Raw genomic sequence first — 27,159 nt, forward strand, 5'->3', positions numbered from 1 at the left:
TCCACAGTGACTGCATGGCACAATTGTTTTAAACTCACACTTCACTGCAGAGTTAATAGATATATCAGGGACACAATATAGGGTGAGTCTGCCACAATGGAGCAGTTGATGAATAGCTCAGGAATTTGGGAGATGTGGTTTCTTACAATTCAAAACGCTGGGAAGCAATTTGCTCTAGTTCTACTGTAAATTGGTCTTTAACAATTGTTAAGTCATTCTGAAAGATTCAGAACAAGTCAGCCCTGGCTTGTCACTAACTTCAGAGGCTCCATTTAAAAAGTTTTCATTTTTCCAGCCAGGAAAACAATGAATAATGCGAGTCAGGAAAAGCATTCATCCCAATTAACCTTCAGAGTTTTAGTTTGAATTCTTTATGGGGCAAACACAATAAATCAAACCCAACTGGCTGCCAGTTGACTGACCAGGTAACCTATCCCTTAATAGAATAATTCAGCAGTGTATTCCCACAAAAATACACACAGTATCGATGAAGCTTGCAGCACTGCCTATGAGGCGGCCGCTGAATGCTTCCAATGCAAGACACTGCTTCCAGCTGCTTGTAACTCAGCCAGACTTTGACTGTTTGGGTAGAAATTTTCCAAGTTGAATGCCTGCCTCAGGCTAAATTTTGCTCCATGTGTTGTAGGGGTTGCCTCTGAGCAAAGGGTGCAGAAAGAGGCATACTGTGATTAGAATGCAAGCAAAGTAAAATACTTCAGTTGTTTCCAGAACAAGATCAGGGGAAATGCTCCTTTTCATTGTTAATAGAAATCTCTGGCAAACCTGGAAGGATATAATGCCTTTCCAGATCATGGTGCCAGAGGTGAAATTTGACATGAAGCCTGGAGTTTGCATATTGGAGATGTCCCTTTTGCTGCCCCCATGAAAAATACACTTGCATTTGGTCAAACATTCAAAGACAAATTGTACTTGGTGCATTTGAAGTACGTATTTGCTGGGCCAAATCCACATTCTGCTCGGTGCTGGTCAGATGACACAGACCACCCTCACCACAATAAGCAATTTGCCCCCCCACTGCCTATGCAAGACAGGGCTGTAACTCAAAGAACCATGCTCCAAGCCAGGGAAAGGCAGGAGGCTCCAGGCTTCCCACTTCAGGGCTGGTGGAGGCCAAAATAGCACCAGGTACTTCACAATATCACAGTATCACCAAGGTTGAAAGAGACCTCAAAGATCATCAAGTCCAACCTGTCACCCAACACCTCAGGACTAGACCATGGCACCAAGTGCCACATCCAATCCCCTCTTGAACACCTCCAGGGATGGTGACTCCACCACCTCCCTGGGCAGCACATTCCAATGACGAATGACTCGCTCGGTGAAGAACCTTCTCCTCACCTTCAGCCTACTTGGGACACAACCCAGGGTCCTGCTTCTCCTTGCCCTTTCCCTGACCAATCCTACAGATCTTTGCAGCAACACAGACCACAGCCACAACCTACCACCACTGGTTATCCTCTACAGGCAGCTCAAACAACAGAGTCCCAGGCATTACACGATGAACCCAAAGACACAGGACTGTGACACAAGCATGCAGCTCCAGGCTGTCTATCTGCTTTTTGGCTCTTTTCCTAAGGGAAATAAACCCTAGGAAATTACACACAAAAAGCAGTATTAAAACTGCAATTAAGAAGGCAGAAGTTAGGAATTATTAGAACTATGTGGCCTATGGCAATTTAACCATCTCCTTATGTTCATGGAGGTCAATCACTAATTGCAAATGACCTGGTCACGTTTTTTTCCCCACAGAAGCTTTGCTAGAATTAACATGCAAATTCCTCTTTTTGCCCTTGTTTCCTAGAGCATCACTAAATATTTTCAAACCACAGAGGAATGATTTCTTCTCTCTCAGATTCTTTTACAGCTCTCATCACCACAGTAATCCACAGGGTGAAGATACTGGTATCCATGGGGTTTTTAAAGATGGGAAACTAAGATGAAAAAAGCTTAAAGCAGAAAGCTATGGCCACCAAGACCAATCTTGACACTCAAAAACTACAGTTTTAACACACTCAGAACCTAAGAAAGCATACTCTGTACATTAAGAGCAAAAGGATGTTGATTTTTGTTCTGGATGTGCAGCATAACTTCAGTCTGTAAAACATTTAACAAATTCAGCAAAGCAGGTCAGACACCCAGAAAACCCATCAGCCCACGTGTTAAAACCTTTATGATTACATGGAAATCCTACAGCAAAGGTAGGGCTTGCAAAATCCAATTCTCCAGCCATCTCAGGCATGAAACTACCTCTCCCTCCAAGTATAATCATCTGCCTCATTCACGTTACCTCTTGTCACTGCTGCCCAGCTGGGAAGCTGCTACACCTCTGGACGTACCTCTGTTTCATCACCCAGGAAGGACAGTGGGAGATCATGTCATGACAGACAACATCACAATGCAGAGGCCCAGGGCGACCAGATGAGCCTGGCATTTTTACAATGCCTGAGCACTTCCCTGTGCAAACTTACTAACAGGGTCGGGCTAAGGGCCGACAGGTAGTAGATGTATAGAATATAGGCTCTATAGAGACCACCTGCATCCACTGGGTGGCAGGCATGTTTCACGGGATCCAGATACGTGTCTATACAGAGGTATAGAAATGAGACCTCTCAAATACTACGTGCACTTTCTCTGTCTCAGAAGCAGCAACTGAACAGCCAGTTGGAAAATAAAAACATCCCACAAAGTTACCATACTCTGCTCTCATTTTAACACCTGCTTCTTGTCTGCAGCAAAGAGCTGCTCAAACTCCGCCAGCACTCTGTAGCCAGAGCTCTGCAGACATGCGGTGCCCCACGTCACTCCTCTAGGTGGGTGCCCTAATGCAAGGTGGCAGGGAACTTGCAAGAGTCTTCAGAGAGGCCCTGCTACGCTACTCAGGGCACAGACAGCAATGCCTGCAGAGGCCAAGCCCTTCAACTCTTCCCCAATTCAACGAATTTGACAGAGCAAACGTTTTTGCTCTACCAGCTCTAAATGCGTCCACGTGCATAATAAGCAGCTAAGTTTTAAAGTTCAGAGATACACAAAAAGCCAGCATTTTCAATGGATTTCCACTTCACATCTAAGCAGAACCATTTCACAATTTGCTTAGATGCTGCTGGAGAAGAGGCTGTCAACCAAATTTCAACCCCAGTGCCTATTTTTATAACCAAGTTGCAAAGTACACGAAAACTACGCTTCAAATGGAAATGCTGACAAATGCCTTAGCCGCTGCAGTTAGCTATGACAGTCTGACCACAAGTCGTCCTTAAAGAACAAACATTACTTCCCTTTTCAAGGCAGCTCGATAACAAGCTGGGACAGGGGGTGCACGATACACACAAGTACCTCTGTCTTATCGCTTTATGCATTTAAGCAGCTCTTACTCCTCGTATTTCCCACATGTTGAATGAACCACCCCCTGGTTTTGCCATAAACAACCAGAGGGCCTCTCAAACCCATGACTCACTCCACAGGCTTCTCCTCCACCCTTGTGCGTGACTATAGCAAAAAGGTTGCCAGCTGTAGTCGATGAATTAACATTATTTTTCTGGCGACACGGTCGGGAAATAACTCACACAGCGCTGGAAGAGGCGGGGGGGGATGTGGAACACAAACCCGTAGAAGTTTTGTTGGGCGGGGGGGAAGCAGCTGAGGATGGGCTTCTTCGGGTTCACCAGCGCCGGCCACCCAGAGGCACGAACACGCCCGGTGGCAACACGGCCCGTCCGGAGCCGACGTGTCGTGTCCGTCCCCGCCGCGGCCACTCCGGGGCGGCGCCGGCCCTCGGCCCCGGCCCCCTCCCCCGCGGCCTCAGGCGCACACGCACGCGCCGCGGCCTCTCCGCGCAAGGGCGCGCGGCCGCCAACCGTCCCACGCGCGCGCGCCGCCCTCCCTGGCAGCGCGGAGCCGCCGCTGCCCCACGACGGACGGGGAGAGGCACCCAGCGGGTAGAGGAGGACAGGGCTGCAGCAGCTGGGGCAGAAAGAGGAGGACGAGACACAGACTGCACGCAGCTACCCTCCCTACGCACACACACGCGCTGCCTGAACTCCTCAGAAAGTTGGCAGGGGTGCCTGGCGGTACAGGGCGCCGCTGGCCGTGGCACGAGGGCGCGCACCGCCGCCGGCTCGCACCAGAGCCCGCCGCCCCCTCCCTGGCTCCTTAGCCTCTCCACCCCACTGCCCACCCCCACAACCCCTCCCGTCTCCCACAGCCGCGGCGGGGCAGGAACAGCCCGGCACGGAGTGCTGCTGGCGGCGGGGCTCGAACCCTTGGCTCCAGGCTCGTTCCCCGCGGGGGAACGGGGAAAGTCTCTCCGTTTCCCCGAGCGCGGGGCTCGCCGCAACCTGCAGCGGGTGGACAGCACTCACCGAGCGGCAGCTCCGTCTCCGAGCGGCTCCCCGCAGAGCGCTCGCCTCTCCCGGGGGCGGGAGAGGAGGAGCGGGCGAGGGCAGGAGGTGGAGAGGGGCGGGGGAGAAGAGCGCGAATTGAACCCTCCCGGCTCCCGTCGCGGCGCTCGCTGCCTCCGCCCCGGCCCGCCCCAGCGGCGCGGCTAGTGGCGAGCGGACGGGACCGGCGCGGCGCGGTGGAGCGGCACTGTCGGGGAAGCGGCGATGTGAGTGCTGGAGGCCGGGAGAGGGCGGGCAGCGCCGACCGCGTTCCGCGTACGGGCCCCTGCCCTGGGGGCTGGCGGGGACCGTGGGCAATGTGGGGTGGGGGTGTCGGCAGCGGGGCAGGCCCGTCCCCCGTCCCCTCAGGCCGTGGGAAGGCCTTAGGGTAGCCACGCTGAGACTCTGTCCTAGTTGAGGCCAGCGACCCCCGCCTCACTAACCGCGTTATTTCCTTCTAGTTCAAGTTCTGCTCCCCTCCGTGCGCCCCCCTGCCTCTCTAGGTTGTTTGTTTCTGCTGCGCTTTAGGCTTCTTATCTCTCCCGGACACGCCGGGCAGCTTCACCTCCCGCCTGCGGGGGATTTAATGTCCTGCAGCGTGAGGTTGCGAGGGCTGCGGGGGAGGAAAGTGTCTTACTGGCCCCTGCCGCGCAAGCTGCGGCCTCCTTTGGCGCCTCTGGCTCGGAGTGAAGCGGTGGGGGAAGCCTCTGTGATTGGTTTTGCTGGCCATCGCTACCGCTTTTCAAGTGTTTAATTACAAACTTTGTGATAATACCTGGCCATATTTATGGGAGGGGGATGGCGGTGTGAAATGCCAAGATTGGGTATTTGTGAAGTGGAAATGTCACATCAATAACGTTTGCTCATTTCTGTTACTTTTCAAGATATTCTAACCTCCCTACTAAAAAAACCCAAACTGATCAAAACATTTTTTTGAGGTCTTTCTGTGGAGAGGTATTTGATGGTTAGGTTGTGTGAGCCTGTCTTGCAGACTGATGCTACATGCAGCAGTGCTCTTGATTCTAGTTACTGCTAAAATTAGACCTGAATAGTTTCCTGACCCAATTTATGTTGCTGTTTTTTTTCTGCTCTTCTAATTCTTATCATACTCTCCCTGGCATAGCCCATATCCTCCTAATACATCTACAGCAGCAGACTTCTGCTTTCAGTAGATATCCTTGACTTCAGATATTTAACTTCTAGGTGCTGAGTCAGGTAGTTTGCTTTAGGTACCCTGTTTAAGGAAGAAACGTGCCCCTATGGAGTTCAGTTTGCTTCTCAGATGTCTATGTAGGATGGAAGGAGCAGCATTCTGGAGATGACAGTCTCCATCTATGGACATGGAGAACCTGGACAACTCAGTATCTCAGTTTTTAGACAACTGAAATTAGGGAAGATAAGTCCATTGGAGGTCCATACATGCAGAAGGCTGCCTGCCCTGATATTCTTGTGCATAGTTCTGTATGGTTAAAAATATTTGTAGCCCTATGAGGAGAGGCTGAGGGAGCTGGGATTGTTTAGCCTGGAGAAGAGGAGGCTCAGGGGTGACCTCATTGCTCTCTACAACTACCTGAAAGGTGGTTGTAGCCAGCTGGGGGTTGATCTCTTCTCTCTAGCAACCAGCACCAGAACAAGGGGACACAGTCTCAAGCTGTGCCAAGGGAAGTTTAGGCTCGAGGAGAGGAGAAAGTTCTTCACTGAGAGAGTCATTCACCATTGGAATGTGCTGCCCAGGGAGCTGATGGAGTCCCCATCCCTGGAGGGGTTCAAGAGGGGATTGGACATGGCACTTGGTGCCATGGTCTAGTCATGAGGTCTGTGGTGACAGGTTGGACTCGATGATCCTTGAGGTCTCTTCCAACCTTGGTGATACTGTGATTACATTTCAATTTGTATAATCTAGAAAAGAGGTCTGGAAAAGCAAATGATCTTCAGCACCAATATAGGTCAGAATGAGCACCTTCTGTGTACTCTGCTTTCTTGTTCCAAAGGGGAGTAATAAAAAGAAGCAGCCACTTGGACTGTAAACAGAAGGATTACAAAAAGCACAATAGACTTAAAGGCCGTGAGAATGAATCCCATCAGACAGCTGCCCTGTTTCATGTGGATGTTTCATGTCCCTAGTGCTGGCCTGCAAGAGCTCACATACAGACATATGTATTCCGTAATATATCAGAAAGCCAATGAGCTGAGGTTACATAGAGGACCAACCCCATGTACTTGGTGTGTCAGGGATGCTGTTTTCTTGAGTCTTAAAATGCCATTTAAAAAAATAATAATCATTAAGGGTATGTATAGAAGAAGAGGTTTTGGGGTAGGATTAGTGCACTATGAATGAGTGGAATTGATATGAGATATTTGGGAGCATGGGTCAGTAGGGCCATGGTGCTGGGACCTACTTCACAGTGCAAGAAAATCTTTTCCTATCAGCCTCCTTCCTTGACAATTTTAGCATTGCATTCTTAGGTCTTACCAGTACCAGAACAGGGGAGGTTTAGGCTGGATGTTAGGAAGAAGTTCTTCCCAGAAAGAGTGATTGGCCATTGGAATGTGCTGCCCAGGGAGGTGGTGGAGTCACCATCACTGGAGGTGTTTAGGAAGAGACTGGATAGGGTGCTTGGTGCCATGGTTTAGTTGATTAGATGGTGTTGGGTGATAGGTTGGACTTAGTGATCTCTGAGGTCTTTTCCAACCTGGTTAATTCTATTCTGTTCTATTTGAGTTAGAATTAGCTGTTCTGGAATGGCTTCCCATGTGGAGGAGGGTCTGGTGTTAAACTGATTTTTTTTATATATGCTTTTGTAGATTTATTGGGGTTTTTTTTTGTTGTTCTTTCCAACTTTTTTTTTCCATTACAGAACTATTATTTTTCTTTGGAAGCACATAGTATTCCCAGGTATAATTTATTACCATTTCTGAATACTGTGTGCTTTTGAGTGACTGTCACAGAGCAGCTGTAATAACTGCTCTGAATTCTGGGCTCCTCAGTTTAAGAAGGACATTGAGACTCTTGAACGTGTCCAGAGAAAGGCAACAAGGCTGGGGAGAGGCCTTGAGCACAAGCCCTATGAGGAGAGGCTGAGGGAGCTGGGGTTGTTTAGCCTGGAGAGGGGGCTCAGGGGAGACCTTCTTGCTGCCTACAACTACCTGAAGGGTGGTTGTAGCCAGGAGGGAGTTGGTCTCTTCTCTCAGGCAACCAGCACCAGAACAAGAGGACACAGTCTCAAACTGCACCAGGGGAAGTTTAGGCTGGAGGTGAGGAGAAAGTTCTTCACAGAGAGAGTTGTGAGGCATTGGAATGTGCTGCCCAGGGAGGTGGTGGAGTCACCATCCCTGGAGGTATTTAAGAGGGGATTGGACACAGCACTTGGAGCCATGGTTTAATAGTCATGAGGTATTGAGTGACAGGTTGGACTTGATGATCTCTGAGGTCTTTTCCAACCTTGCTGATTCTATGAATTCATTTCCTTGTGTAGTCAAGAACTTGGATCTGTAGGCTATTTACTTCACACACCTGTATTCAAGAAGATGGCACATGCACAAGCCATCCAGTGCTCAGACCTGCAGAATGCTGCAAGATATTAACATGGTGTAAAGTCTTCAGAGGTTGTAGATATTAAAACTAAAGAAAGCTGCTGAATATATGTATGATATTTCTTATCCCCTGTAGGCTTATAATTTGGACAGGTATGTCCCTGACAGAAACCACTCAGCGTCCCTGCCAAATTCCAGGTCTGATGTTTTAAAACATTCAAAGCAAATGCTTCCAGATTTTGTTTGCACAGCCAAATTGCCTTTTCCCCCTTGTGTTCAGAATCACCTGAAGACTTGTTTATTTCCTGTCCCCTTTTAATTTCAGCCAGTGTGTTGTAAGAACAAAAACCTCTAGCCCAGTCTGAAAGTAAAGTTTGGGGAAACTGCCTCAGTTTCTTTATGAGGGTTTCTTAAGCTTCCCTGTATAAGGAAAGATGATTGTATCACCTGTTAAAACATAAATTATACTCTAAGGTGTGAAGAGAAGCAGTTTGGAGCCCTGGACCCCAGCACTGCTGGAATACTCAGAAGATTACACTCTGAATGTTGTCCGTAGAACCTGCCCACCTTGTGTGCTCTCGGATGCATGGTTCCTGTGCAGGAATGGAGAACCCAGGGGGGGTTCAGACTGGATGTTAGGAAGAAATTCTACACAGAGAGAGTGATTGCACATTGGAATGGGCTGCCTGGGGAGGTAGTGAAGTTGCCATCATTGGAGGTGTTTAGGAGGAGACTTGACAGGGTGCTTGGTTGCATGGTTTAGTTGATTAGGTGGTGTTGGATACTGGGTTGGATGCGATGATCCTGAAGGTCTGTTCCAACCTGGTCTATCCTATCCTATCCTATCCTATCCTATCCTATCCTATCCTATCCTATCCTATCCTATCCTATCCGGTCTGGTCTAATCCTATCCTATCCTATCCTATCCTATCCGTGTGATTCTCATAGCTAAAGAAATTAATTATGGAAACTAAAATGTCTTGAGATTTCTCTCTGACTTTCAGCATTTTCATTTGAAATTGTGGGTGTGTTCAAGCAGAATTGCTGCCTCCCCATCTCCTTGCTCCTGAGGTTGTAAATTAATTTCAGAAATTTGAAAATGGTTTAGAAGTTGATGCCCTTTGCACTTCACAGCTATTTGCAGCAATGAGTTTGCCCTGTCTTTAAAGTTGCAGCTTGATGTTCACTCTTTTTTCCTTCCTCCCCTTTAGCCCACTGAACTGTTGTACATTCTGCCCCTGAGCAGTTTGACTAGTAAAATGTGAAAGAAAATCCCTGTTCTTTATAGAACCATAGAGTCAGTCAGGGTTGGAAGGGACCACAAGGATCATCATTGTTTTGTGGTGTCTATGTTAAGTGCTTCTCAGTGTCCCTGAATTTTGCAGCCACAGTGTTTGCTGCAGTTTCAGAACGGGCTACATTTAGGCTTGTTCAACTGGTATCATAGTATCAGTCAGGGTTGGAAGGGACCACAAGGATCATCTAGTTCCAACCCCCCTGCCATGGACAGGGACACCCCACACTAGATCAGGCTGGCCAGAGCCTCATCCAGTCTGCTCTTAAACACCTCCAGGGATGGGGCCCCAACCACCTCCCTGGACAACCAGGGCTTCACCACTCTCATGGGGAAGAACTTCCTCCTCACCTCCAGCCTGAATCTCTCCACCTCCAGCTTCATTCCATTCCCCCTAGTCCTATCACTACCTGAGATCCTGAGAAGTCCCTCCCCAGCCTTCTTGTAGGCCCCCTTCAGATACTGGAAGGCCACAATTAGGTGACCTTGGAGCTTTCTCTTCTCCAGACTATCCTATCCTATCCTATCCTATCCTATCCTATCCTATCCTATCCTATCCTATCCTATCCTATCCTATCCTATCCCATAATTAACTTAATCATGGAATGCAGGATTTAAGGTTCCCCAGGCTTCAGCACAGACTATCATTTACCTTTATATGTAACAGCAGAGAACCAGCTTCACTCTTTATCAAAACCAATAGGAGATGAGGACAGATGGCTTCTGTCATCAAGACCTGGATTTATGTTTAAGCCCCAAGGGTGCCCTGGAGGTCTTCAGCACAATTACTTTACGTGTAGCTACAGTGGTTTGCAACAGATGTGATGTCCAGTAGCATTTCAGAAAGCAGTCAGTGGGAAACATAGTTGTGAAAATACAGCTTGACACACTCTTAGGTCTTGGGCTTGGGTGAGTGCAGCTGTACAGTCTGAATTCTATCACGCCTGATTCTGGTGAAGAGAAAGCCAGTTCTGCTAAGTTAAGCTTGGCAATACACAGATGTTCTCACACAGCCAAAGCATGCAGGGAGGTTTTTTCCCAGTTGACACGTTTTTCTGTCACAATTGATCCATTGCCTTAGGAAGGTTAATCCAGCTTTTAGCTGGAAATTTCTCTTAAACGAAGGATTTGGAGACAATTCAGGAGATACAGCTCAAACAGGGAAAAGGGCCTTGAGGTATTGCTGAACCCTGAATTTCTCCTTCCCACTCAGATGTTTTCCCAGACAGAGTGATTTCCCAGGCTTTGGCCCTGGTACACTCTGATATATAAATCACAAAAGCCTTTTAATTAAATGTGTGACTGAGTAATCACCCAGTTCTAGAGGACACCATTTAGGGATGAGTGGATTTCTGTTTACATTGGGGCAAGCCCAGCTGCTTCTTTCTAGCTTTCCAGAGAAGTGCTGGAGAAGTTGCACGTGGCTAATGCAGCATTGCTTATAGGTTGGTATGTTGTTGCAGAGTGTATCTTCCATATTCACCCCTCTAAATAATCATGAGCCAGCAGTGTGCCCAGGTGGCCAAGAAGGCCAATGGCATCCTGGTCTGCATCAGGTAGAGTGTGACCAGCTGGAGCAGGGAAGTCATTGTGCCCCTGGACTCAGCACTGGTTAGGCCACACCTTGAGTCCTGTGTCCAGTTCTGGGCCCCTCAGTTTAGGAAAGATGTTGAGTGTCCAGAGAAGGGCAACAAAGCTGGGGAGGGCTTTGGAGCACAAGCCCTCTGAGGAGAGACTGAGGGAGCTGGGGTTGCTTCACCTGGAGAAGAGGAGGCTCAGGGGAGACCTTGCTGTCTGTAACTACCTGAAGGGAGGTTGTAGCCAGGTGAGGGTTGGTCTCTTCTCCCAGGCAACCAGCACCAGAACAAGAGGACACAGTCCTAAGCTGCACCAGGGGAGGTTTAGGCTGGATGTTAGGAAGAAGTTCTTCCCAGAAAGAGTGATTGGCCATTGGAATGGGCTGCCCAGGGAGGTGGTGGAGTCACCATCACTGGAAGTGTTTAAGAGGAGACTGGATGGGGCACTTGGTGCCATGGTTTAGTTGCTTAGATGGTGCTGGATGATAGGTTGGACTCGATGATCTCGGAGGTCTTTTCCATCCTGGTTAATTCTAGTCTATTCTATAACCTCTTAGAAATTTTATCTTTATGTTCAGCACTGAGACCTGGTGCTATCAGGAGTGAAAGGTTTGGTTTTGTTGAATAAAAATGTCAGGCAGCATATTCTCCTAGCTGTACACTGCTGTTCAGATGGAAAGCAGATTGATCAGATTGGTATTTTTTGTTCTGACTGATCTCTTCTAACATTTTCAGTGGAATAGAATAGAATAGACTAGAATTAACCAGGATGGAAAAGACCTCTGAGATCATCAAGTCCATCCTGCATTGGTTTTGGTTTTACCCTTTGGGTTTTGTTTTTTGGGGGTTGGTTTGTTTGTTTGTTTGTTTCCATTTGAACTTAAAATGTTGTAGTCTGTGGCTGGAATGTGTTCTCCTGAAGCAAAGCACTGCAGCTGTTGCTGCAAGCCGAAAGAAATGGAATTCTTTCTGCACAAGCCTCATCTGGCATCAGAAAGCAATTTTTTAAGAAGAAACATCAATTGGAGGGGTTGTTTGTGTGTGCTAACTTTTGAGCTCTCTTCTCCCTAAGTTTCTTCACACATGCACAGCTAATCTAAATTGCATGGTTCAGAAATAGTCATGGTTTTACACTGAAACATCCAAACAGTTTACTGCTGTGTCTGTGACCCCACAGGCCACAATCTGCTCTAGCATTCCCTGCAGTACCTCTTGCAGATGAGGGTAGAGAGGCTGTGCAGTGGGACCTTGACAGGCTGGGCAGATGGGCAGAGTCCAGTGGTATGAGATTGAACACATCCAAGTGCCGGGTTCTGCACATCGGCCACAGCAACCCCAGGCAGTGCTACAGGCTGGGGTCAGAGTGGCTGGAGAACAGCCAGGCAGAGAGGGACCTGGGGGTGCTGGTTGATAGTAGGCTGAACATGAGCCTGCAGTGTGCCCAGGTGGCCAAGAAGGCCAATGGCATCCTGGCCTGTACCAGGAAGAGTGTGACCAGCAGGAGCAGGGAAGTCAGTGTGCCCCTGTACTCTGCACTGGTTAGGCCACACCTTGAGTCCTGTGTCCAGTTCTGGGCCCCTCAGTTTAGGAAGGATATTGAGTTGCTGGAATGAGTCCAGAGAAGGGCAATAAAGTTGGTGAGGGGTTTGGAGCACAGCCCTGTGAGGAGAGGCTGAGAGAGCTGGGGTTGCTTAGTCTGGAGAAGGGGAGGCTCAGGGGAGACCTTATTGCTCTCTACAACTACCTGAAGGAAGGCTGTAGACAGGCAGAGGTTGGTCTCTTCTCCCAGGCGACCAGCACCAGAACAAGAGGACACAGTCTCAAGCTGTGCCAGGGGAGGTTTAGGCTGGATGTTCGGAAGAAGTTCTTGACAGAAAGAGTGATTGCCCATTGGAATGTGCTGCCCAGGGAGGTGGTGGAGTCACCATCACTGGAGGTGTTCAGGAGGACACTTGATAGGATGCTTGGTGCCATGGTTTAGTTGATTAGGTGGTGTTGGGTGATGGGTTGGACCTGATGATCTTGAAGGTCTCTTCCAACCTGGTTTATTCCAAATCTGAAGTTTGACACTTAGAAGCACTTATTGTATGCATTTTAATGAAAAATAGTGCAAATCTCACTTTCCTGACAGTTCTGTTTTTAACTGGAGTATCTGGAGCTGTTTGTTTATCTCTGGCTTGGTTTTTCTTTGTGTTTCTGGTTCTTCCAGTGTCACCTGCATTGTAAAAACTTTGCCTTCCAGAAAGGCACAATCCCAATGCTGAGCTGTGCTTTAAGGGGCATAGTAGTCACGGAATCATAGAATCAATAAAGTTGGAAGAGACCTCAAAGATCATCAAGTCCAACCTGTCACCACAGACCGCATGACTACTAAACCATAGCACCAAATGCCACATCTAATCCGTTCTTAAAGTCCTCCAGGGACGGGGACTCCACCACCTCCCTGGACAGCACATTCCAATGGCCAATCACTCTTTCTGGGAAGAACTTCTTCCTAACAGCCAGCCAAAACCTCCCCTGGCACAGCTTGAGACTGTGTCCTCTTGTTCTGGTGCTGGTTGCCTGGGAGAAGAGGCCAATCCCCTCCTGGCTACAACCTCCCTTCAGGTAGTTATAGACAGCAGGAAGGTCTCCCCTGAGCCTCCTCCTCTCCAGGCTAAACAGTCCCAGCTCCCTCAGCCTCTCCTCATAGGGCTTATGCTTGAGGCCTCTCCCCAGCCTCATTGCCCTTCTCTGGACACGTTCAGGTGTCTCAATGTCCTTCTTAAACTGAGGGGCCCAGAACTGGACACGAGACTCAAGGTGTGGCCTACCCAGTGCCGAGTCCAGGGGCACAATGACTTTCCCTGCTCCTGCTGGCCATGCTATTCTTGATGCAGGCCAGGATGCCATTGGCCTTCTTGGCCACCTGGGCACACTGCTGGCTCTTGTTCAGGCTACTGTCAATCAGTATCCCCAGGTGGCATTCTGTTTGGCTTCTCTCCAGCCACTCCCACCCCAGTCCATGTCGCTACCCTCGCTTGCTCCCCGTACCTCGTTTAAAATAGAGAAAGAAAAACTCCTAGCACTCAAGTCACCAAAAGAAGAAGAAATGTAGTTTCTGAAGCTGCACATACATATCTCAAAATACCCTGTGGCTTGCTTTCTCGTTTCACATTCTGTGTCTGTTGTTTGTTCTTCTCCCCAGGGCCGATTACTGGAAGTCTCAGCCAAAAAAATTCTGCGACTACTGCAAGTGCTGGATAGCAGACAACAGACCTGTACGGAGTCCTGCCACGTTGTGGCACTGGGTTTCAAACACTGCCAATTTCAGTTACCTGCTTGGAGCAGCACTTCTGATCCCAATCTATTGATGCATGAAATTTGTCTTTCAAAAATCCCTTTGTGTGTTGTGTGAGAGCCAGATACCTGCATGCAAGATGTGTGCTCTTCTCCTTGGCATCACAGATAAGAGCTGAGATATCTAATGCTGCTTTTTCTGGTTCTTCAACCTAACATTTGATCTGTCTTGCAACTTTGCCTGTGCCTGTTCATAGCCTTCATGTCCAAGGAGAAAGCACAAGTTGGCATACATAAATGGTAGGCCTGGTACAGCCTGCAATCTAAGTGTTTGAGACAGGTTTCTTTGTTTTCACACAGCCCACAGAAACATTACTGGGTTAGAGAAAGGTGGTTCTGACTTGTGGATGCCTTTTACAGACTACTAGACCCATTCTTGCTTGAAAATAAGATTTGCATTCCTGACTCAATGCCAGAGTTGCTCCTGGAGCTGAGCTTCATGTGGCTTACAACTAGATCATAGAATCAGTCAGAGCTGGAAGGGACCACAAGGATCATCTAGTTCCAGCCCCTCTGCCATGGCCAGGGACACCCCACACTAGATCAGGCTGGCCAGAGCCTTATCCAGCCTGGGCTTAAACACCTCCAGGCATGGGGCCTCAACCCCCTCCCTGAACAACCCATTTCAGGGCTTCACCACTCTCATGGGGAAGAACTTCCTCCTCACCTCCAGCCTGAATCTCCCCACCTCCAGCTTCATTCCATTCCCCCTAGTCCTATCACTACCTGAGATCCTGAGAAGTCCCTCCCCAGCCTTCTTGTAGGCCCCCTTCAGGTACTGGAAGTCCACAATGAGGTCACCTCGGAGCCTTCTCCAGACTGAACAGCCCCAACTCCTTCAGTCTGTCCTCATAGGAGAGGTGCTCCAGCCCTCTGCTCAGCCTTGTGGCCCTTCTCTGGACACCTTCCAGCACCTCCAGATCCCTGGGGCTCCAGAACTGGATGCAGTACTCCAGGTGGGGTCTCAGCAGAGCTGAGCAGAGGGGGAGAATCCCCTCCCTTGCCCTGCTGGCCACACTTCTCTTGATGCAGCCCAGGATCTGATTGGCTTTCCGGGCTGCAAGTGCACACTGAGAGCTCCTGTTGAGCTTCTCCTCCCGCAGCACCCCCAAGTCTCTCTCCTCAGGGCTGCTTTCCAGCCAGTCCCTGCCCAGATACCTGCAGTTTAGAATGATAAGTGTTTCTTACTGTAGCCAGTGAAGAGAAATACACGTTCAAGGGGAGGGCTTAAGTAATTTCCAAAGTCTGTGTTTAAATTGGATGAATCATCCCCTGGATGTACATCCTCTGCACATGGGTTCGTGCAGAGAAATTCTGGAGTTACTAGGTCAGGCCTAGCACCTAACATCTGAACACTTAAGTGAGCTCAGATGTTTTTTGTGAGAACCACATGAGGACTTCCACTGTTGTACCTTTAAAGCTTCTGCACTCCTTCCAGTTCTCTACTGGCTTCAGACTTTCTGGCAGCTGTTTTTTGCTTGCAGACTGTCTGTTGTCCTTGGCTACCCAGCTCTCCCACTTTGCCTCTCTTGCAGATATGTGGACCAGCAGGCTAGTTAATGGGATATTTGTGGAACATAATGTAATCTAATTAAGCACTGTAGCTAATATTTAGAACACTTAAATAAGCCATATGGCTTTAAAGTTTGCATTGAAACAGAGGGTGAAAACAGAAATCAGAGTATGATACTTGGAATGATAGCATGCAGAGGGAACCCAGACCTCCCCTTACTTGTCTCTAATGTGTGCTAGGCAGTACTATTTAAATTGTTTTAAGTCTTATAAACACTCTGGCATTTTATGGTAGCATTTTGGAGTGTTACTGATTGTTTTGTAGTGTCTATGTTAAGTGCTTCTCAGCGTCCCTGAGTTTTGCAGCCACAGTGTTTGCTGTGGTTTCAGAACGGGCTATGTTTAGGCTTGTTCAACTGGTATCACAGTATCAGTCAGGGTTGGAAGGGACCACAAGGATCATCCAGTTCCAACCCCCCTGCCATGGCCAGGGACACCCCACACCACATCAGGCTGGCCACAGCCTCATCCAGCCTGCTCTTAAACACCTCCAGGGAGGGGGCCTCAACCCCCTCCCTGGACAACCCATTCCAGGGCTTCACCACTCTCATGGGGAAGAACTTCCTCCTCACCTCCAGCCTGAATCTCCCCACCTCCAGCTTCATTCCATTCCCCCTAGTCCTATCACTGCCTGAGATCCTGAGAAGTCCCTCCCCAGCCTTCTTGGAGGCCCCCTTCAGATACTGGAAGGCCACAATGAGGTCACCTCAGAGCCTTCTTTTCTCCAGACTGAACAGCCCCAACTCCTTCAGTCTGTCCTCACAGGAGAGGTGCTCCAGCCCTCTGCTCATTCTTGTGGCCCTTCTCTGGACACCTTCCAGCACCTCCAGATCCCTCTTGGAATAGGGGCTCCAGAACTGGATGCAGTACTCCAGGTGGGGTCTCACCAGAGCTGAGTGGAGGGGGAGAATCACCTCCCTTGCCCTGCTGGCCACACTTCTCTTGATATGCAGCCCAGGATCTGATCTGCATGAAGCAAGAGAAGTGTGTCTAAGTGTGTGTGTGTGTGTCTAAGTGTGTGTGTCTAAGTCCAGTCTAACTTAATTGTAACTAACTAAATTCAAATACATTGAGATTGTATAATGCATAACTCTGTTTTTTTCCTCTCTTTTTTTCCCCCCTTTCTCACTTTGAAGAGCATTGATTTCCACGAGAGAGGCAAAAATCATAAAGAGAATGTGGCAAAAAGAATTAGTGAGGTAACTCAAAATATCTTATTTGTGCAGATGCTTGTTTCTCATCTCTTTCACCTGTTCAATTCATTTCTCTTGGTTTATTTGTTTGGCTTCAGATTAAAAAGAAAAGCTTGGAGAAGGCCAAAGAAGAAGAAAACATGTCCAAAGAATTTGCAGCGATGGAGGAGGCTGCAATGAAAGCGTATCAAGAGGATTTGAAAAGGCTGGGAATCAAGCCAGGTAGTTCATATAGCTGAGAAAGGATTAAAGACAGAGTTGGAAGAGCATTGCATTTTAAAGTTGGGGTTTTTTTCTTCCTTAAATTAGGTTTTGGGAATGGGAAAGGAGTGTTTGCTAATTTGGGGGGGGGAATAGAGAAATCTGCAAATGGCCAGGAGCAGAAGTTGCTGCACAGAATGTTTTTAGCTGCAGTATCATCTGTTCCATGGAACAATCTGGTTTGGAGTAGAAAAATTAAACAGTGTGATAAGAAATCAAGGAAAGAAAAGGCAGTTGTTGGTGCTTTGAACCAGCAGTGTAGCTTCTCTTAGTTAATTTTGTGTTTCAGCTTTGCCAGTTGGAGACAAAAGTGTCTATTATGTAGGAGAGGTTGGGTTCCCACTGCTATCAAACAGTGGAGATGAGAGTCTCCTACTCAGCTTGCAGCTCAGCAAGTACCTTTGTTCTGTCCATGTGAAGACACATTATCTTTTAGGATATGTTTGTAGTTTCAGGCTCCTGTAGAAGCTCTCTTTTTCTTGTAGCTCTGTTTCTTTTTTGTTGTTGAGTTAGAGCTCACTGGTCTTTGCATTTCTTCTCTTTCTGTTACTCATCTTTTGATATTTGGACTCTCTTAGTAGTTTGGACTGCTCTGTAGTACTGCTGCAATGCCACATCCTTGGAATATCCTGGTTTAAGTTTACCTGCTGTGAGGGTAATACTTCAGGGTGCAAACAGTCATAAGAACAAAATATCTCATTTGCTGTTGCTCAGAAGTGACAGCTATGAAAACTCAGATGGTTGCTGTTCTTTAAAAGGAGTCTGTTCTTTTCTTTAAGATGAAGTAGGTCCCAGTTCAACACAGAGTAAAACACAGAGTAACACAGAGGAGACTAAGGAAAAGAAAGAGAAGAAGGAAAAGAAGGAAAAGAAAGAGAAGAAAAAAAAGACACCTCAGGACACCTCAGTGCCAGCAAAAACTGAAACCAAGGAATGGGTGCAAGGACTTTCTCCTGAAGGCTATACATATTACTACAACACAAGAACAGGAGGTAAAAACTGGGGAGGAGCAAATGCAGATATAGTGATTGGATATAAATGGGAAAAGACTACCTGCATTTCTTTACTCTTCTACTCCCCCAGGAGTAACCTGATGCTTAAAACACTAACAATTGCATGGAGTTTTTAGTACTTAATATTCAATACACTGTTTGCTGTTTGTTAGTAATGAAAGAATGCCCTAGCTTCACAGTTTCTGGAGATGCATAGCCTTTCACACATTAAGTATGCAAAGATAGCTGTGTTTTCTTCATAAAGAAGCTTTATGATCAGGAATGTGAACTAAATTGATGAGGCCCAAGTGCATGAGAGCAGTTATGGATTGGTGTCTGTTTGGTTCCACATGTAAAGGGTTTATCTAACTGACTACCTTTGGTTAAGGAGCTCTGTTGCAATCTGCTTCAGAGCACAAAAGCAATGTGAATGTGAACTAAATTGATGAGGCCCAAGTGCATGAGAGCAGTTATGGATTGGTGTGTGTTTGGTTCCACATGTAAAGGGTTTATCTGACTGACTACCTTTGGTTAAGGGGCTCTTTGTTGCAATCTACTTCAGAGCATAAAAGCAGCCCTCTTTGATGACCAATGAGAACATAACAAAAGGCTTCTTAGACATTTAAGGCTTGACATTCATATTTGCTGTATTTAATTTCCAAAAGGATAGCCATATTATGTGCTTAGTTTCTTCTGGCCTGTGCTACCATTTAAAAAACAAAATCCATCTTTTTTTGTACCACAATTTCCAGTATCTGTGTATCAGCCCTAGCTGTAGAAGAGCCTGGTAGAGGGTTGGGCTGCCAACTATGATGCTTTGTGATGCTTTAGTTTATTGTTCGTACCATAGTCAGATCAAGGATTAATAATACTCCAGTAAGTTGTGTCTGTGTCACTTCCTTGTATGTCTGCACACATTAGTGTCATAGCCTTTTGATCTGCATTTTGCTAATGACTGCTTAACCAGGTTTGAATGACAGGTGAAATATGTTTTTCTTTTCTTTAAGAATCACAGTGGGAGAAACCTAAAGGCTTCCAAGGCAACTCTCAAAACTCGCAAACGGTAATCAAATCCTGTTATTCACACTTCTCTTTGTCCTTGTAAGCACCCACTGGAGAAAAGCTAAGCAATTTGAAAGTCTTCTGATGGCAGAAGATAAATTGCTTGCTCTTGGTAAACTTAGGAAAATGCAATTTGGATATACAGAATGGTTTAGGAAGTTTACTCTGGAGGTTAGGAAGAAATTCTACACAGAGAGAGTGATTGGCCATTGGAATGGGCTGCCCAGGGAGGTGGTGGAGTCACCGTCATTGGAGGTGTTCAGGAGGAGACTTGATGGGGTGCTTGGTGCCATGGGTTAGTTGATTAGGTGGTGTTGGGTAATAGGTTGGATGTGATGATCTTGAAGGTCTCTTCCAAGCTGGTTCCCTCTCTTCTCCCTCTCTTCTCCCTCTCTTCTCCCTCTCTTCTCCCTCTCTTCTCCCTCTCTTCTCCCTCTCTTCTCCCTCTCTTCTCCCTCTCTTCTCCCTCTCTTCTCCCTCTCTTCTCCCTCTCTTCTCCCTCTCTTCTCCCTCTCTTCTCCCTCTCTTCTCCCTCTCTTCTCCCTCTCTTCTCCCTCTCTTCTCCCTCTCTTCTCCCTCTCTTCTCCCTCTCTTCTCCCTCTCTTCTCCCTCTCTTCTCCCTCTCTTCTCCCTCTCTTCTCCCTCTCTTCTCCCTCTCTTCTCCCTCTCTTCTCCCTCTCTTCTCCCTCTCTTCTCCCTCTCTTCTCCCTCTCTTCTCCCTCTCTTCTCCCTCTCTTCTCCCTCTCTTCTCCCTCTCTTCTCCCTCTCTTCTCCCTCTCTTCTCCCTCTCTTCTCCCTCTCTTCTCCCTCTCTTCTCCCTCTCTTCTCCCTCTCTTCTCCCTCTCTTCTCCCTCTCTTCTCCCTCTCTTCTCCCTCTCTTCTCCCCCTCATCTCTTTTGGATGGTGGGTGTTTTTTTTGCCAGGGAAGCAGAAATTGCAGTGATGGTTGTGTTTTTTACACAGTGTGCTGCTCTTTTTTCCTTTGATGCTTCAGCCATAAAGCTGAAAAGTTTGGGGAAATTATGAATCAGTTCTGTCTGACCTTTTGTGAATGAAATTTCATTAAATAATCTTACACATCTCAAGTAGTTAAGACTCCTTTACCTCAGGGAAACATTGAGATTGTAGTATCAGGTATTGTTGGTTTGCTTTTAAAAGACTGTCTGATTTTGGTGTGCTTGCTTTAGGATACAATTAAGTGGTCATTTTCAACAACTCTTCACAGAGAGAGTTGTTAGCCACTGGAATGTGCTGCCCAGGGAGGTGCTGGAGTCGCCATCCCTGGAGGTTTCAAGAGGGGATTGGACGTGGCACTTGGTGCCATGGTCTAGTCATGAGGTCTGTGGTGACAGGTTGGACTTGATGATCTTTGAGGTCTCTTCCAACCTTATTGATTCCATGATTCCATGACTCGTTTTTTTCCTGGTTTTCTTACAGTCATGGAACATACTTGCAAGCAACCTTGTAGCATGTTACTTGATTTTTGCTTTTATCAGGCACAGAAACATGCATAATAGTCCAAAGACAGAAAGATTTCATCTTATTACTAATAGGCTTTCCCCTGATACTTAATCACTCCAGGATTTTTGGGCTTCACAACATGAAAAATAGGATTTTTACAACACTCTTGTGAAGTGATACTGTTTCTCTGCAACGTGTCCAGAGAAGGGCAACAAAGCTGGGGAGGGGTTGGGAGCACGAGCCCTCTGAGGAGAGGCTGAGGGAGCTGGGGTTGCTTAGCCTGGAGAAGAGGAGGCTCAGGGGAGACCTTATTGCTCTCTACAGTTGATTAGTTGGTGTCGGATGATAGGTTGGACACGATGATCTCGAAGGTCTCTTCCAACCTGGTTAATTCTATTCTATTCTATTCTATTCTATTCTATTCTATTCTACAAGTACTTGGAGAGAGGTTATAGCCAGGTGGGGGTTGGTCTCTTCTCCCAGGCAACCACCAACAGAACAAGAGGACACAGTCTTAAGCTGTGCCAGGGGAGGTTTAGGCTGGATGTTAGGAAGAAGTTCTATACAGAAAGAGTGATTGGCCATTGGAATGTGCTTCTCAGGGAGGTGGTGGAGTCACCATCATTGGAGGCGTTCAGGAGGAGACTTGATGTGGTGCTTGGTGCCATGGTTTAGTTGATTAGATGGTGTTGGGTGATAGGTTGGACTCGATCTCAAAGGTCTCTTCCAACCTGGTTTATTCTATTCTAGCTTTCTGATTCCTTTATCCTCTGGTTCTGCACAACTTGCTAACCAGCACTTCAGCTTTATCTTTTCAGTTAGGGCATGGCTCTGCAATATTTATAAGCCAGTCATACTGTAGCCTTCCACTGAACGAAGCGGTCCTGTGACTAATCTTCTGTGGTACTTGATGCATATTTGCCCTGACACTGTGGTAGTTCAGGGAGTGAAGAGATCAGAGTTTAGGTTAGCACTTTGTAGGCTTCTTTCCTCTACATATCTCCCTGGGCAATGGGAAAAATGCCAGTGCAGGGCCAGCAGATGGGAGGAGGGAAAGCTCCCTTCTTGGCAACAATTTGAAGTGAGCTCATCTCCTATCATAAACACACACCTTCAGCCTTGGCTATCTCTCTGATGCCACATGGTTGTATTTTGCTATTCCTCCCTCACCCTGCTCAGTGACTTTGTGATGTCTTGAGTTATTTGAGCTTTTGCTAAAAACATGCATTTGATTGCTCCCTTATTTAGTCTGAGCTAAAGATACTTGGAACATTCCAGATCTCTAACAAGAGCTCAGTGTTCAGAAATTAAAGGGTGTGCTTGCAATATGCCGTGCAAGCGAGATTCAGAGACCCTCCTGGTGTAACAGCACATTAGCCTGCTGCCCAGGCTTTGGCAGAGATGGAGAGAAGAGAGAAATTAAAAGGCATGTTGAAGACCAGCTTATAAGTTCAGCAGATTGACATCTTGTTAGCATTTTTGTAGTGGGGATGTTCAGTGTGCCTCGTGTCAGAGAGCTGCTGAAAAGCCTCTAAGAAGCAGCTCTGAAGTACTTGGGGATCTAACAAAAAGGATAGGTTGTGCTTTAGACTGTTCCTTCATCCTTTCTGCTTACATGAAATTTGCCCATTGCTTCTGTAGTTGAAACCATCACACAAACTCTTGAGAACCAAACTTTGAGGAAACTTGCTCACTGAAGGTTTTCTTGCCTTTGCCTGCTCTGAACCTGCTGGTACAGTTTTCCCTGCTTAGAGTGGGAGCAAGAGATTTAACTTCTGATTTTGTTGTGTCTGTTGTATAAATAACCAAAACAACCATCACAGTGTTAGCAGAGTATTAAGCAAATAGAATCATCACAGAATCATAGACTCAATAAGGTTGAAAAAGACCTCAAAGATCATCAAGTCCAACCTACCACCCAACACCTCATGACTAACTAAACCATGGCTTCAAGTCCCACATCCAGTCCCTTTTTAAACACCTCCAGGGACAGTGACTCCTGGGCAGCACATTCCAATGGCTAACAACTCTCTCTGTGAAGAACTTTCCTTTCACCTTGAGCCTAAACCTCCCCTGGCACAGCTTGACACTGTGTCCTCTTGTTCTGGTGCTGGTTGCCTGGGAGAAGAGACAATCCCCCACCTGGCTACAACCTCCTTGCAGATAGTTGTAGACAGCAAAAAGGTCTCCCCTGAGCCGCCTCTTCTCCAGGATAAACAATCCCAGCTCCCTCAGCCTCTCCTCACAGGGCTGTGCTCAAAGCCTCTCCCCAGCCTCTTGCCTTCCTCTGGACACATTCAAGTGTCTCAATGTCCTTCTTAAACTGAGGGGCCCAGAACTGGACACAGGACTCAAGGTGTGGCCTAACCAGTGCTGAGTTCAGGGGCACAATGACTTCCCTGCTCCTGCTGGCCACACTGTTCCTGATGCAGACCAGGATGCCATTGGCCTTCTTGGCCACCTGGGCACAATGCTGGCTCATGTGTAGGCAGCTGTCAATCGGTACCCCCAGGTCCCTTTCTGCCTGGCTGCTCTCCAGCCACTCCATCCCCAGCCTGTAGCACTGCATGGGGTTGTTGTGACCAAAGTGCAGCACCCAGCACTTGGACTTGTTAGATGACATGACGTTGGACTCTGCCCATCTGTCCAGCCTGTCAGTGTCCCTCTGGAGAGCCCTTCTACCCTCTAAATAGATAGGTATGTGTGGGCAAAAGCCTGTATATGTGTGTGCATCTGTATACACACACACACACACACCTATTGATGCAAAAATAATGTATGGTGAAGGTGCATAGATGTTCTGTCTAGTACAGGGGAGTGGGCAGTATTAGTACTTAAGGAGCAGTGAAATAATTGTATGGGTAAGTGTTGACAAAAATCAGCTTCTTAAGGAGATGCTAAGTCATGCATGGTGACTGATTATCCAGCTGGGGCTGATTCTGCAAAGCATCTTTATTTTAATTGCACATCCAGAAAGGCACTCCAGCAACTTCTGCCATGTCACATGTGCTTATTAATCAGCAGGGGGAAACACTGCAGTGTTGGAATTGGTGCTTTAGACTAGACTAGACTAGACTAGAATAGAGTAGAGCAGGTTGGAAGAGACCTTCAAGATCATCACATCCAACCCATCACCCAACACCACCTAATCAACTAAACCAAGGCACCAAGCACCCCATCAAGTCTCCTTCTGAACACCTCCAGTGATGGTGACTCCACCACCTCCCTGGGCAGCCTATTCCAATGGCCAATCACTCTCTCTCTGTAGAACTTCCTAACCTCCAGCCTTAACCTCCCCTGGTGCAGCTTGAGACTGTGTCCTCTTGTTCTGGTGCTGGTTGCCTGGGAGAAGAGACCAACCTCTGCCTGTCTACAACCTCTCTTCAGGTAGTTGTAGAGACCAAGAAGGTCACCCCTGAGCCTCCTCTTCTCCAGGCTAAGCAACCCCAGCTCCCTCAGCCTCTCCTCATAGGGCTTGTGTTCCAAACCCCTCCCCAGCTTTGTTGCCCTTCTCTGGACACCTTCCAGCAACTCAACATCTTTCCTAAACTGAGGAGCCCAGAACTGGACACGGGACTCAAGGTGTGGCCTAACCAGTGCAGTGTACAGGGGCACTGCTTAGCAAAGAAGTAAATTCATTTCTGCAAAGTTTGGTTCTTCAGTTGGTTTTGGTGAAGATCAATTCTGAGATACATATTTTAGAGTGTTTGGGATGTTTCTTTATGTTTGGTTTGTGATAATATTTGTTGCTGTTTGTTTCCTGTAGCCCTCACAAAAGCCTGAGTCTTCCAGAGACGTTTTTTATTAATCTCTACTAAAGACAATGGGTCAGAAACTGGCTGGAGGCTGAGCCCAGAGAGAGGTAGTGAACGGTGCCACATCCAGCTGGTGGCCAGTCACTAGTGGTGTGCCCCAGTGATCAGTGCTGGGCCCCATCCTGTTCAATATCTTTATTGATGATCTGGATGAGGGGATTGAGTCAGTCATCAGTAAGTTTGCAGATGACACCAAGCTGGGAGCAGTTGTTGATCTGTTAGAGGGCAGAAGGGCTCTGCAGAGGGACCTCGACCAACTGGACAGATGGGCAGAGTCCAACATGATGGCATTCAACAAGTCCAAGTGCCAGGTGCTGCACTTTGGTCACAACAACCCCATGCAGAGCTACAGGCTGGGGTCAGAGTGGCTCGAGAGCTGCCAAACAGACAGGGACCTGTGGCTGCTGATTGACAGCTGCCTGAACATGAGCCAGCAGTGTGCCCAGGTGGCCAAGAGGGCCAATGGCATCCTGGCCTGTATTAGGAATAGTGTGGCCAGCAGGAGCAGGGAGGTCATTGTGCCCCTGGACTCTGCATTGGTTAGGCCACACCTTGAGTCCTGTGTCCAGTTCTGGGCCCCTCAGTTTAAGAAGGACATTGAGACACTTGAACGTGTCCAGAGAAGGGCAACAAGGCTGGTGAGAGGCCTTGAGCACAGCCCTGTGAGGAGAGGCTGAGGGAGCTGGGATTGTTTAGCCTGGAGAAGAGGAGGCTCAGGGGAGACCTCATTGCTCTCTACAACTACCTGAAAGGTGGTTGTGGCCAGGAGGGGGTTGGTCTCCTCTCCCAGGCAACCAGCACCAGAACAAGAGGACACAGTCTCAAGCTGTGCCAGGGGAAGTTTAGGCTGGAGGTGAGGAGAAAGTTCTTCACTGAGAGTCGTTCACCATTGGAATGTGCTGCCCAGGGAGGTGGTGGAGTCACCATCCCTGGAGGGGTTCAAGAGGGGATTGGACGTGGCACTTGGTGCCATGGTCTAGTCATGAGGTCTGTGGTGACAGGTTGGACTCGATCTTTGAGGTCTCTTCCAACCTTGGTAATTCTGTGATCTTTGAGGTCTTTTCCAACCTTATTGATTCTGTGAGTCTCTGTATGTGCATTTGCAGCAATTGAAGTTAAACAATCAAATCTCATTTGAGCCAAAGGGAATACTTTATAAACAGTTTTAGGGGTTCAAGCTTTTAAAACAGAATTAATCACGAACTGGTCTTATAAGTGATGCTTTGATTGAGCCTGCAGACTTTTTTAACTAGCTCCTCTGTCTTTTTCTTAGGGAGCAGAGTGGGTAGAAGGTGCCACTGAGGATGGTCACACCTACTACTACAACACACAAACAGGAGGTAAGGAGAGCTTGCTTTCTAGTTAAGCTTTGTTTCAGAAGCAAGGGTTTTCAGGGAAGCATTTTGCTTCACAAACAATTGCCTTTTAGGGCCCTTGCTAAGTTTTGTGGGAGTTTTCAAGCTGCTACCTCATTTGGAATATACTTGTTGCTTAACTCAATGCTGGCTTTACAGCTGGATCATCAGTGTGTACACATCTGTGCTTCACAGGTCTTTTCAGACATTCAACTTCTAACTCTAAACTAAGACATCTTCCTTTCTGTGTATATATTGACATGATAGTTCAGAAACAAGAAAGGGGCAGGACTTTGTTTTGACAAGTGTGTAGGACTGAATAAGGATCTCCTAAACTTTCCCTCTTGCAGACTTAGCATTTATGAGAGCTTACAGAATTTAACCTCCTACTTCTTCTCCACAATGTTCCCCCTGCGTGGGGAGCTCTTGGGTAACTCTGTCAGAACAGGCATCTCTTCCCTCATCTGTTTGAAGCATTTCAGCAATGCCCTTCTGGAGAGCAAGTGATTTTTTGCTGGCTGTGAGTGTGTCTTCTGATACTGGGTATGAAGTTTCATCCTCTGTTCACATTCTTTCACTGCCATAAAAGAATAGAATAGAATTAACCAGGTTGGAAAAGACCTTTGAGATCATCGAGTCCAACCTATCACCCAACACCATCTAATCAACTAAACCATGGCACTGAGTGCCCCATCCAGTCTCCTCTTAAACATCTCCAGTGATGGTGACTTGGTGACTCCACCACCTCCCTGGGCAGCACATTCCAATGGCCAATCACTCTTTCTAGGAAGAATTTCTTACTAACATCCAGCCTAAACCTCCCCTGGCACAGCTTGAGACTGTGTCCTCTTGTTCTCTTGGTGACTGCCTGGGAGAAGAGACCAACCCCCACCTGGCTACAACCTCCCTTCAGGTAGCTGTAGAGAGCAAGAAGGTCTCCCCTGAGCCTCTTCTCCAGGCTAAGCAACCCCAGCTCCCTCAGCCTCTCCTTACAGGGCTGTGCTCCAAACCCCTCCCCAGCTTTGTTGCCCTTATCTGGACACTTTCCAGCAACTCAACATCCTTCCTAAACTGAGGGGCCCAGAACTGGACACAGGACTCAAGGTGTGGCCTGACCAATGCTGAGTCCAGGGGCACAATGACCTCCCTGCTCCTGCTGGCCACACTCTTCCTCATGAAGGCCAGGATGCCATTGGCCTTCTTGGCCACCTGGGCATACTGCTGGCTCGTGTTCAGTCTACTGTCAACCAGTAAGAGGTGTTTTTCTGCCTGGCCTCTTTCCAGTGTCCCTAATGATGCCAAAAATGGGG

The 27,159-nt window shown here is 47.6% G+C and overlaps 1 protein-coding gene across 1 annotated transcript in view; it reads left to right on the plus strand.

The window, feature by feature from the left end:
* The first annotated feature begins 4,501 nt into the window (after positions 1-4,501).
* WBP4 (WW domain binding protein 4) overlaps positions 4,502-27,159 on the plus strand; it is a 32,457-nt gene continuing 9,799 nt past the window's right edge. Inside the window, exons 1-7 of the mRNA XM_054163085.1 lie at positions 4,502-4,621; positions 13,987-14,059; positions 16,847-16,909; positions 17,002-17,125; positions 17,944-18,156; positions 19,164-19,219; positions 25,768-25,834. Coding sequence (XP_054019060.1) covers positions 4,620-4,621; positions 13,987-14,059; positions 16,847-16,909; positions 17,002-17,125; positions 17,944-18,156; positions 19,164-19,219; positions 25,768-25,834 — 598 coding nt within the window. The 5' untranslated portion in view covers positions 4,502-4,619. The remainder of the gene's footprint in view (positions 4,622-13,986; positions 14,060-16,846; positions 16,910-17,001; positions 17,126-17,943; positions 18,157-19,163; positions 19,220-25,767; positions 25,835-27,159) is intronic.

Source organism: Dryobates pubescens, chromosome 7, assembly GCF_014839835.1.
Source record: "Dryobates pubescens isolate bDryPub1 chromosome 7, bDryPub1.pri, whole genome shotgun sequence".
Classification (NCBI taxonomy): domain Eukaryota; kingdom Metazoa; phylum Chordata; class Aves; order Piciformes; family Picidae; genus Dryobates; species Dryobates pubescens.